We start from the raw sequence: 12746 nt of genomic DNA on the forward strand, positions 1-12746 counted from the left end.
CCACCCAGCAGTGGATGGGGGGAGGCAGGAGGCTCGCAGTGCGGGCTCCTGGCCAGCGGGCGGTGGGAGCCCCCTCGCTCGGCGAGCTCATGGCCGGCCGCGGGGGAGCAGGGCGCTGCCGGCCCCGCGCACCCAGCGCAGCGGCGGCCCCGGCCGCGGCCGCGGCGCCGGCGGGGCGCTGAGCGGGGCTCGCACCGCGCTCGCTCGTCAGGCAAGGTGCGCTGGAGGGGGGATAAAACGGGAGGGAGAGCGGCGGGCAGAGGCAGAGAGAGGCGGAGAGGCTGGTGGATCTGCTGCCCGGCTGCTGGCTACCTAACCCCAGCAGCGCGCACCCTGTCAGATGAAGGAGTAACTCACCCGCGTCTGGCTTTTTTTTTTAAGGGGTAGGGGGTGTTTGCCATTTTATCCTTTTTTTTTTTTTTTGTATACAAATACATCGCCGCCGCTCAGGGAGCCGGATATTTTCAACCCCAAACTATGGCTTTTCAAAAACCGCCCGATGCCTCCAACGCCACGAGGAAAAACCCCAGCTTGCTGGAGCTAGGAGCCTTGTGCTTGGACTCGGAGATCATCTTCGGCTTCACCAGCCACCTCCTGCGGAGGAAAGGCAAGGTAGGGGCACCTCGCGGCGCCGGGCTGCGCGGCTGGGTGCCGGGGGGGGCCCGCTGCCTGCCCTCCCTCCGGCCCGGCTCACGCAGGGGCGGAGGCAGCGGCGCCGCAAACTTCGCGGGGCGCCGCGGCCGCCGGGCCCCGGGGCGAAGTCGGCGGCTGCTGCGCCGGGGCGGCTTTCAGCACCACGAACAGTCCGGGCGGCTCCGCGGCGCTGCGCGGGGGGCCGCGCAGCCCGGCCCGCTCCCGGGGCGCCCTCCCGGCTGCAAACCGCGGGGAAGCCGCCGAAACCGGGAGCGGAGGAGAGGGGAGGGCTGGGCGCCTCGGTATTTCCAGGAGCGATATTTTTTTCTTTTTAAATAAAAAAGAGCGGGTGGCGCAGCCCGGCCGCGCAGCTCGGAGCTCAGCCCCAGCACCGCGAGGGGAGCGCATCCTCTCCGCTTCCCCCTCGTCCGACCTGACACTTGGAGACGAAGGAGTTTTTTGCAGCCGTTACTCCGGCACATGATACATTTAAGCGAGTTGCCGGAGAGCCGCGGGGAGCCCTGAGCAGCGGGGCGCCCCGCTCAGATGCACGTCTCCCTCCGTGCGCACCGGTGCGTGCCCGCGCGGTGCGGCACAGCAGCCGGGCAGCGGCCTGGCCCCGGCCCCGGCCCCGGCCCGCTCCTCTGCTCGCCGCCCCTCCGAAACTTTTATCGGGCTCCAGGCGCCCGGCCCGGAGCCGCGAGGCCCCGAGGGGCCCTGCTCGCTGTCCTCCCCGCGGCCGCGCAGACGCTGCGCGCTCGCGGGGGGCCGCGCAGCGCAGCGCCGTGCCGGGGGGCCACATGGCCGCAGCCCCCCATGGGGGTATGGACGCTTTTGGGGGGGCATCTTGCTTGAGACACGTGCTCTAGAGAGCCAGGGAAGTTTACGCGGCCGAAGAAGGCGGCTCTTGTTATTTATTTATTTATTTATTTTTATTCCGCTCTCTCTGTGCTCGGCGCTGCTCACAGCGGACCCCCACCGCGCGGAATGCACCGCGCTTGCGGCGCCCATCCGCGCAACGGCGGTGAGGGAGAAGGAAACAAGCAGGCTGCGCTTAGCGGCGCCGGGGGAAGCCGCCGCCAGCGGCGCCGCTGCCCCCCGGGGGCCGGGCCGGGGCCGGGGCCGGGGCGCGCACGGGTCCCGGCCCGGCCCCGCCGCTGCGCCCCGCGGAGCCGGCAGGTGGCGCTCGGGTCACAGGGACGGCGCCGGCCGCCGGAGCCGCGCGGAGCCGCCGCGGAGCCGCCGCCGCCGCCCGCTGCGCTGCGCTGCGCTGCGCTGCACGCTGCTGGCGGGGCTGAGGCCGGTGCCGCGCTCTGCCCACGCGGCTGCAGGGGGGAGCGGGCCGCCGCGGTGGGGACGGGACTAGCCAGGGGGAACTAATGCTAGTAAGTGGCGCGTATTCATCTCTCTGGGGGAAAGCTAAAAAAAAAGAAGAGAGAGAAAAGTGCTAAATATACGAGCCGGAGCGGCAGCCAAGTAGACAATTAGCTGCGAACGTTAATTTCTCCATCTGTCAGGTCGATTTTCACATGTAGGAACATCGCCGCGCGCTCGCGGAGCGACTGCGGAGCGGGGCCCGGCGGCGGCTGCGCCCCGCGCATCTGCCCGCGGGGGCGGCGCAGCCCCCGACGGCGAGCGGCGACGCGCAAGGCGCGGGGGGGAAGGGGCCCGTCCCTGCCCGGCGCCCCCCTTCGCCGCTCGCCCTCAGCCCAGCGCCTGCCCCGCGCCCGCGGCTTTCCCGCCTCCGCCCTCCGCGGCGGGACCGGCAGCCCCGACGCGCTCCGTTTTATTCCCTTCCCCCCCTCCTCCCCACTCCGGAGGGACTCGGGAGTTTCAGTGTGAAGGAGTCAGCTGTGGCAGTGCCGCCGCTTCGCTCGCACCGGTTTGGGACCGGCTTCTAGGGTCACTAGGAAAAGCCAAAACCCCTCAGCCCCACACCCCGTCCCGTCCTGGCCGCGGCCCCCCGCCCCGCTCACCCCACCCCCCCCGCCGGGCCCCTCCTCCCCGGCCCTCCGAGCACTTCGGCAGCTTTTTTCCGACGTGCTGCGGGGCTCTGGGTCCTTTCCCGTGCCGCCGTGGGGAGCGCACTCCTCCTCCCTCTCCCACCCCCTCTCCCGACTTCCAGCCCAAACTTTACTCCTCTCGCAACATGGGAGGCAACATCACCTAGCGCCGAGCCGCGGCAGCCTGGACGGGGGGGACGCGAGGACCTGAGCTTGCGGCACCCCCGGCCGCCGCCTCTCCCCGCCGTCGGCTCCCGCGCCCCGCTATGGGCGCCGCGCCGCCCGCGCTAGGGTGCGGAGCGGGGCGCATCCCGCCGCCACCATGATCGCGGCCGCGGGCAGGAAGGCTCCGGGACCGGAGCCCCGGGCGCCGGGGGTAAGTCGACGCAACCCTCCTCCCCGGCGGCGTTTTTCTTTTTTTTTTTGGGGGGGGGGGGTGCTGCGTTTGCGGCGAGCCGCGGCGCTGAGCTCTGCTCTCTCCGCAGGTGGCGGAGGGGAGCGCGGCGCGGGAGCTCTCGCCGCGCAAGAGGCCGCCGGCCGCCGCCGACGAGGAGCGCTGCGCCAGCCGGCCGCCGCCCGAGGGCGCGGGCGCCGCCGCGGGCGCCGAGCCGCGCCACCTGGAGCGGGCCGCGGCCGGCGGCTGGTGCCGCAGCTGCCAGGCCAAGCTGGGCGAGCTGCGGAGGCAGGCGGCGCGGCTGGCCGCCGCCGGCTGCCCGCCCAACGCGCTGCCGGTAAGTGAGCGCCGCGGCGGGCTGCGCAGCGCCGAGCACCGCGGGCGCCCCGACGGCGGCGCGGGCGCGGGGGAGGTGCCGGCGGGGCGGGGGGCGCGGGGGGCAGAGCGACTCAGCGGCGCATCCGCGCTGCTGTAGGAGCAGAGCGTGGCCGCGAAGGGGGCGATTTCCAGGCCAGAGGGGGGTTCTGCAGAAGTCCAAGGATTTCCCCTTCGAGGCTTTATCAAAACGAAACCGCGCTGTTGCAAGCTCCCCCTCGGTGTAGTCACCGGCTGCCAAAATAGTTCAGAGGGAAGCAGCGACTGGGCAAGATGAGCGGGACGGGATTAAGCGCGGTGCGGGTGCCGTCCAGGACACGCGCTGCGCCGAGCGCGGAGCCGCTCAACTCGCGCAAGGAGCTCGGGCGCCCGAGCAGCTCCTTATCCGGCGCTGCAGGAGCTGCTCTCGGTGGCCTTTGCCTCGGAGCCCTAGTGACACAGTTTCGGAGGCTGCAGCTGGGCTTTGCAGCACATTCATTCCTTTTATTACAAGCTGTCAGTAGCTGCGGCTCAGCTCCTCCTTCCAGGGAGGCCGTAAAATGCGGCTGAAAATCACACACTCGCGTTTGGGACGTGCCTGCTTTCTGTCCCTGGAAGATGCTTTGAGAAGGATGGTTTCGCTGGGCTTTCGCCGTCTGGATGTTTGAGTATTCCTCACTGCCCCGTGAGCTAATTCCCGCCCTTGGTCCCACTCGCGTAAGCCGGGGCTGCATCGTTTTCCTTGCGTTTGTGCCTTGCGTTGGGCACTCACACGTAACTGCTAGTGAATGGATAAAATGCGTGAGCACCCCAGAGGTTTCACTTAGCATATGGGCAGCTTTATTTGTATTATCTGCACAGTTTTTCTTTATGTGTTTCTTTTCTGTATATCAGAGCTCTTTATTGTTACTTCCAGTCTTTCTTGCTTTAGTAAGAGCATGTGAAACAAAATTCTTAAAAGATGATACAGGTGAAAAAATGCACTGTCTGGATGCACTAGGCAGCTTACGAGATCATAAAGATTAGCTGACAGGGCAAAATGCAACAGAAAGTTGCGGTGATTCTGTTTCACGGCTCGCAAAATGTGTGCTAGGTTTTTGATAACATTTGGAAGTAACATATTGTTTTCTAAACAATGCTTATCTAGATGTTTGCAAGAATGGGGGGGAGGGTCTGAAGAGGAAACCAAACCCTATTGACCTTCATTTTCATTCAAAGAGTTCCTGTATGATCTACAGAATTCCCACTGAATCTAAATATAGTTTTGTTTGGAAGCGCATTGTGGAGCGGTGTCAGAAGGCACAGTGAGGTTTGTATTTTCAGGCCTGATCCAAACTCCTTTGAAATCCACAGGAGTTTTTCTCTTGACCTACTAGGTCTGGAGTGAGTTCTTATTTCTGCAGTGTGAAAGGTCACGTATCTCATCTCACCGAAGTCAGAACGGTTGGACCTTTTGTTTTCTGGGTTGCCATAAGCGGTGGAAAGAAGCTGAATTTCCCATTGGGAAGCGTGTGTGATATGCCCCTCAGCGCGGAGCGCACAACCCTGTTCTTATCCTCATGTGGGTCTTGGCCTCAATGGAAAGAATAGTGTCCTATCTGCAAGAGGATCTTTGTCATGGGAAAAAAGGCAGCGGTACAGGAGAGTTGGCAGGCCTTGCCCAGGTGTGCGGGTGAGGAGACCTGTGAGCAAAGGCCTGTTTGTGTGGTCTCGTTTCTGCAAGTCCCAGGGGGCTTCCTTGATAAGCACTTGATGATGGGTAAATTAAGCCTCCTTTTCTGCAGGGTTTCAAAGCATGCCTAGAGAAGTAATAAAATAGTAGTCATCACGGTGTCAAAACCTTGACAAAGTTGATCACAGGGTAATAGATACCTGGAGTTTACTTGCTGAGTAGCATACAGTAGAGTTAGGAGATAATTGATTTCTTTTTTTAATACATTTTCAAATAGTTGTGATACTCCTAGCCTAATTGCAAGGTCAAAACCCACTAGTCCTAGTGTAGTGAGCAGCTCTTCGGGAAAGAAGATGCAATAAACAGTCCTACTTATTGCCTTCGGAGTGCGAAGTAAGTTAGCAGGAGATAAGAGTCAGTAGTTCAGATACTCAGCTGCTGTGAATTGGCATTGCAGGGAGAATCTGATGCAATATGCTGGCAGGTTGAGCACTATGTAACGTTTGTGCCAGAAAGGCAGCTTGCGTTTTTCTTTCTTTCTTTCTTTCTTGTTTAATTATATAACAAGACATTTGAAAAAGCAGCTCCCCTCTGTAAGAGTTTCATGCCCATAAAGTAAAAGCCAACTTATAAGTTGTTCTAATGTACTGTCAAGCCAAGTGGCTAGTGGATGAGTAAACACCAGAAAGGCTACTGCTTGGAGTATGCTGCACGCTCAAAGGATTTGTATGTCCTTTGCCATAATAATTAAGGGATCTTTCAGCATAGATTCAGAAAGATTTCCACACCTGGTTTAAAACTCTTTGGAAAGGTGGGTGGGTGCCTCGGAGATGAAAGAAGGGCTAGTTTCCTGCTGTTGATATCTTTACTGATGAAAGAGAGAAGTTGTATTCTTCTGCGTGGGGCAGCTGACAAGGGATTGAATTCCCATTAGAATAAAAAGCCAACATATTGTTTGTTGTCTGCAAGGATAACAAATCTAATTGCTCGAGAGGGCTATGATTCATGCAGTTTATGTGTTGCTGTCCTTTCAATTAAACTTATTTAAAATATATAAATAATTTGAAGTTTCGGTACTCAGATGATGTGCATTGATTACAGAAGGCTGTTAGTTGTTTGTGTCTGTGTAAAGTTCTCCAAATTTCTTTTGACTGCTGATATAAAGATACACCTCTTTGCTTATGTTAAAACTCTTGAATAAGGCTCCTTAATACAAGATTTACTGCACCCTACACTGTCAATTCCCTTCTCTTTACTGTTGTTGTCTTTACAGTTTGCTGCCACAGTGAGGCCTGTATGTGAAGCAAAATGTAATTTTAATCAAGCAAGGGTGGAAACAAGTAAAGTTTGATCTGAAATAGTACAGATGAGCATTTCCTATTGCAGTATCAGCATCAGTTACTGGATCATGTATTGAAATAGTGGAGGGGGGAAAAAAAAAGGTGTCTTGATTTATTGCTAATTAAAAGTTTTGTATTTGTCTTGCAGGCTGTATGCCTGGGGAATCGGTAATGGGATATGGGATCTCCTACCTCTGGGGTTCTGGCTGGAGCTGAGAGCTGGTTGTTAGCGCCTGGAAGTTGCTCCTGTTTGGCAGCTGTTGGGTGATCCATGTGAAATGAGTTGGTGGTCCCCGTCTCGCTCCCAGTTGGCAAACAGCCTTGTCGCAAAACCACGACGACAATTATCACTAATTGGCATCATTGTTGGCAGTTTCACAAGAGAGGCTGAGGACTGAATGGGAATGTAGATTAAATTAGTAATAATAATACTTAGCACCTAAAATCTTCACAGTACTTCACAAATGCTAATTAATTAATTTGCGCAATGCCTCTGTACAGTAAGCCCAAACATGCTCTCATTTCTAAAGAGGTGTGTGTCTCAGAAAAAAAGGGGACAGGCAGGGACTGTCCTACACAAAAGATGTATTTTTGCAGCTGCATCTTTGGAACTAAACTCTGCAGTCCCTCTAGTGCAGGCACACCCATAAAGATATACGGCTACTTTAAGATGTTTTTAGCTAATCCTTAATGAGCAGAGGAGAAAGCTCTCTTGGCATGGGGAATGTGCACCTGATATATCCACAGAAGGGTTTTCTACTGGTGTAGCTATTTTGGCTTAAACAAAAAATCATACCCACTTATTTTGTAATAAAAGCATTTTTTTTATCAGTACTAGAAAGAGGCCAAGATCAGAAAGTTCATTTTGCAAGTGATAAAAATTGAAGAACATGTTTCTTCCAGCTCAGGAGTTCAAATATCTAATTTCACCAGCCCAATTCTTTGTGTTGTACCTATGACCAAGGCAGACAGGTGACAGATGCAGCATTATGGGGCAAAACCAAGCATATTGTATTATAACCTGAGTTCAACTGAGTTCTTGCTGTCCTCGATTTTGGGAGCTGCTTTTCTTCACTGCTTTTTTTTTTCCTATCACATCATCTTCACTGTGCCTTGCACAAGGGACACCACTGAAAGGAGATGAGGCTTCCAGGGAACTGGAGAAACAAAGGAGTGAGTGTGTGCGCTCTTTCTTGCTGATGGCATGTGCCATGATCTGAGGGTGGGCATGGAGAATGCTTTTCCTCTGATTTCTAGAAAACAGAGTATTCCTCCTATTCCCAGTTGACCCACTAAGTGGTGGTTGTGTATAAAGAGATCTCCTGCCAATCCTGACCTGTGGAGAGTCTGGGTACTTAGGACAGGTCGTTCTATTAGTTGCTAATGAACCATGAATCATTTGAGGGAGCCAAGCAAGTAGCAGCCTGCTGTGTTCTTGGCAGCTCTTCCTCCTTGTGAGGTAGGTCAGCTCTGTGTTAGCTAGAGCTGGAAGAAGCCTGGCTTTTCCGGAAAATGGGGAGGATAGTGTTGGCTTTAGACATACTGTTGGCGTCGACTGGTGCAGAACGTGTCTCGACTTTACAGATGTTGTGAAGTGCCACACATTACCCATAGACTGTGTAACCTCCCACTTAAATCAGGCTGCCTTAGGCTGTGGATGGGTTGATTTGAGAGGATACTGATGATTACTGGGCCTGGGTCTGAGAAGAGTGGGAGGAAAGTACCTCTTCCTTGTTTGGTGGGCAGTGTTAATGTCCGGTTATCAAGGAACTGCACTGAAACTAATGCTACTCCACATTTCCAGTCTTTCGTAGAGGTCAGTGGTTGCCTCCCCTCTGGAGTTTGGTACAGGTTTGGCCATCCCTGCTCTTGTCTGAATTGAACTCCTACCCCACACATTTCTTACCAAAGGGATGGTCTCTTGGTGCACCTGCATGTGCCATTGATTGCATCACCTGAAAGGGAGATGAAGAACAAGGTTTTGGGCATGGCATGCTCTTTCCCATGGGTTTCACATGTATGTTAAATAGTCCCCCCATGCTTCCATGAGCAGCAGAACTAAAGGAAGCATGCTTTAGGTGGATGAACAATTTGTTCACCTCCTTTGTCCTCCCTATCCCACCGCATTAGTCCCAGATGTCCCCCGTTTGTCCCCCAATAAGAGACAGCATGTTCTCAGGGTCAGTAAGAGCTACACACGTGCTGTTTGGCTGACAGTAAGCTAATACTCACTGGCTGTCCAGCTTTGGCAAAACAACTACTAATGGCTGGGTCCTGCCCAGCTGCTCTCACTGCCAGTTTCTGGATGATGTAGGAACTTACTCTGAGCCTTCTGCCTCAACTTCAGACGGTTCAAAAGCTGTTAAAGAGGGCTGGCAGCAAGAAGGACAAAGGAGGGCAATACAGTCCTCATTGCTTTAGAAAACCGGGCTAAAAGGATAGGACCGAGGACTGCAGTCTTAATGAGTGAGGGCTCTGGAGGGCCAGGTGCGCTTTGTTATTCCCACCTATTCCCTGCTCTGAGCTCGGATGTGGATTTCAGGTACGTGTGCAGTCTAATAAAGGGGCTAGCGACAACCCTGCATCAAATGTGTTGGCATGAGCAGTTCACTTGTTTCAGCCAACGCGGCAGTCCCCATGCTGTATGATAGGCTGCGCGACCTCATTGTAATGAGTTTGCTTTAGACATTTAGGATTTTCAAGCATGCCCTTTTAAAAGACAGGTGAGCAGGATTATCTTGCAGTACAGATGCCTGAGGCAACAGACCTTCTCACTGGGGGATCTGAAGTGGGGGAGCTGGGGTTGTGCAATTAGCTGAAGGTGCTGTGGTCTGCCGGGTAGCTGAGAGTAATTAGTATTGCTCTGGCTCTTTCTGTAGCTAATTCCTTCAGCACCCTGGCCTATTAGGGAAAAGGGAGGAAACACAAACCATTTGAAAATCCCAGGGGGTGGAAAAGAGCATCTGCTCCTAACATCTGAGGTTACTTTGAACCTGTTGAAAGATGTAGTAGTTGCTTTATTGTTTTTGCCAAGAGTTTCAACCTACAGTGATTCCAACCTCTGACTTGTTAAGAGCGAGGCTGTGGGAGGCACTAGTCATCCTCCTCACCCCCAGCCCGCAGCAGCTGATCGTGACGGGCTCTCTTGGCCTCACAGTGCCGTGGTTTGGAGCGGGAATGGCTGAAACCGCCAAGAGATTTTTCTTTCCCGAGGCCGGGATCGCCCACGACTTATGCAGTTGCTGCATGGGTCTGCCACTGCTTGGCTGCCTCGCAAAAACTGCACTGTGTGAGTCTGAATCCTTTTTCGCACTGTGAAGGCGCTGACGTAGCGAGGAGCCAGCTAGCGCCTGACTGTTCAGCTGGTGATGAACATTTTGTCCTCAATAGAGAGCAGAGACATTGCTTCGCCCTGTCCAGAGGAGGAGAATCTTCTGTCTGGAACTGCCTGTGTGTCTGAAATGAAATATTTTTCCATAAGGATGCTGTTGCCTTTCTGCTGCCTGGGAATTGGATTACCTTCCTGATCTAGATCTATTTGGATATTGCTCATATTGAGTGCAGCAGACAGCTGTCTATTTGGGAGTATCATATCCTCGGTTTTTTATTTACCAAAAATCTATGGAATTTGATTTGTCTGAATACTCTCCGTGTCCTCTGACCTCAGACCTGCAGCACTGGAATAACTGTTTCATACTTATGTTGCCAATATATCCTAAAATGGAAGGTGTTTGGGGGAAGGCAGGAGTCTTCTGTCTGCATTGGCTGGGCCCGTGATCAGGAAAAGGCTGGTTTCTGTCACAAGTGTCTACTAATTTTGTAAGGTCTTTCAGAGGAGTAGCTAAGGAGAGAAAAGTTGGGCTTTACTTTGAGAGCTACCGCATCTCCCACTGGCTTTGTCAACGGGAAGAGCAGTGTCCCATTAAGACACTGGTTAAGAATGCAGGACCTGAATTTAATCCCTAGATCTGTCAAAGACTTTGTGTGTGAATTTGGGCAAGTGGCTTAATATCTGTGTGCTTATTTCCTCCTTTGTCCAACAAAGATAAAATCCATCCGTCCTTTGTCCGTTTCCAGTGAAAACTTATTTTGTGTGGTGGGGACTCTCTTGCTATCCATTTGTACAGCACTGAGCATCATGGACTGCTGATATTAGTTGGGCTGTCTGACTGCCGGGGACCTCAGATAATCCATGAAAATAGAAATAGCCCCAAAAATCTGTTGGTTAGCAAAGAGGGGTGTGGTGAGGCAGTGGAAGGGGCTGGGGTACTGCAGAGGGTGTCCAGGCGATGTGGAGCTTGCGCAACGAGCAGGTTTGTGACTAGCCCAGGAGGGTAGATGAGAGCCGTAAGGATCATATCTAGAAGGGACTCATTGCACACTGTGCCGTGAGGTCGTGTGGCGAAACTAGAAAGCTGCGTGGTGGCAGCGTGGCGGGTCCTCGCAGTAAATCAGGAACTCCTGAGTGCCTTCAGTCCCTCATGCTGCCGTTGAAATTTATGCCGAAGTTTGCTACTTTTTTTTTTTTCATTAAATATGTATTATTTTTAAATGGAAAAAAAGGGAAAAATTTGCAGAGAAAGCTGAAAGCAAAGCATTCAAACGATTATCTCAAGCAAGGCGAGGATGTCACTTTGCAGCAGTAATACATTCTTCTTTAAGGTATGTGAAAGTGAATGTAAACTTTTGGTGTATAGTTATTTTGACTGAATTCTTTGCTTTGAAGCTGCATGAACGTCCAAGTGCCAAGGCGTCCAAGTGGCAGATGTTCATTTTCATGCTGGAAAAAGAATGTTTAACCCATACAAATATAACCATCTATTCTAGGCAGCTTAATACTGCTGTGGCATGTTTATTTTCTCACTGAGAGTCTGGCTGTAGTGCGTGTATCACCCTAATGTACGGTGAATCAGCGAAATTCCAACGCTTGCTCACAAAAAAGGCTTAGGCACACACAATTATCCTTCTGTCTGGGTCCGGCCTTAAAATGAGCCTTTGATCCGCGCCCCTGGAATTTGGCAGGGAGCTCCGAGTTTCGGCTGGGGACAGGGGGAATTGCCATATGTCAATACCTGCGCGGGGTCGATTGCAATGCCGGACGGCTGTGGGAAAATGATCAATTTTCATTTAGCTCTTAGCAAATCTTCTCCTAATGCTGCTGAGGGATTTTGCGCTGCTCGGTGAACAGGATGGGAAGTTTTGCCGGAACAAAACGGGAACGTGATACCTCTAGCTAGGCCGAGCGTCGACTGGTTTGCAGCGTTAACTGTGCAAGTGAAGCATTAGCCCCAGTTTTCGCAGCATTCAAAAGATTACACTTAAATGTGTTTCCTGTTTTACCGCATCATGCGATTTGTTACAGCATGGTTTGTGTCACCATCCATGTGTATATATTGATCAGTGGCGATTATACTGTAAATGGGTAGCATTTGGCTTTGTGTTTTAATAGTCTTTTGGGAAGTCAGATGTGTTCAGTTTGTATGTACTCTTTTCGTTGCATGGTGTTGTGCCTGTTGTATTGTGTGTTGTATATGTATTTACTCTTGTTAGCATCGTTGCTCCTGGACCTCAGAGTTCAGCAGTTTCTTTCACCATAAAATGTAGCTTTATCAAGTAAAATTTTTGGCAGGGGTGGACTGCTTGTGCCTCTTACATGACTCTTGAGCAGTTCAGATGCAGCAGCTGTGCCCGGGCTGCATCACACAGCCCTTGGCAGAGCTGTGCTGCCGAGTTTTCTGCGTCTCCGTGCAAGGAAGCGATCCTGTGGGGTTGCGGACGTCAATGGCACAGGGTTGCCCTGTTACTCAGCCGATTCCCGTCCCAAGAAAGAGCAGCTGTCAGAAATATGAAGACATATAAGTGGCTTGTATGATCAGGAAATCTGGCCATCCTTGTTTCAGTTAATTTACTACTTTTGGGTCCTTCTGCACTGCTTGGTTTGGTATGGTATGGTGAAAGCATTCAAGCTCTTTCTGCTGTAGGGCTTGGGCCTTCTCTGAGTACTGGTGCTGGGACAGACCCTATCTTTAGCACCAAATTGGCTGGCATGACTAGTGTAAAAGCAATTGCTTGTATCTGCTGCCTAACTGCAGCTGGCTATAGCGAACAGCAGCCCAGTTTCCAGGAGAAAAATGGCCCAGAGCCAAACCTAATAAATGCGTTTAGTGCTCTCCCCGTGGGGGCTTTAGTAGGCCTTGGTGTTGAGTTGGCTCCAGAAGCCAAGAGCTTGCAGCACCAGGCCTGGGCGGCCAGTTGCCCAACCCAGACTGGGTTTATCCTGCACAGTTTGTTTCATGAAAATAGATGATTTTCAGCAGCAATAAATAGTGAAAGTCAGACGGAGGTGGCCT

The 12746-nt window shown here is 53.2% G+C and overlaps 1 protein-coding gene across 1 annotated transcript in view; it reads left to right on the top strand.

The window, feature by feature from the left end:
• Positions 1–477: 477 nt before the first annotated feature.
• Positions 478–12746, top strand: part of KIF26A (kinesin family member 26A) — a 101643-nt gene continuing 89374 nt past the window's right edge. The window contains exons 1-2 of the mRNA XM_067295688.1: positions 478–612; positions 3122–3367. Coding sequence (XP_067151789.1) covers positions 478–612; positions 3122–3367 — 381 coding nt within the window. The remainder of the gene's footprint in view (positions 613–3121; positions 3368–12746) is intronic.

Source organism: Apteryx mantelli, chromosome 4 (genome assembly GCF_036417845.1).
Source record: "Apteryx mantelli isolate bAptMan1 chromosome 4, bAptMan1.hap1, whole genome shotgun sequence".
In the NCBI taxonomy this organism is placed as follows: Eukaryota; Metazoa; Chordata; class Aves; order Apterygiformes; family Apterygidae; genus Apteryx; species Apteryx mantelli.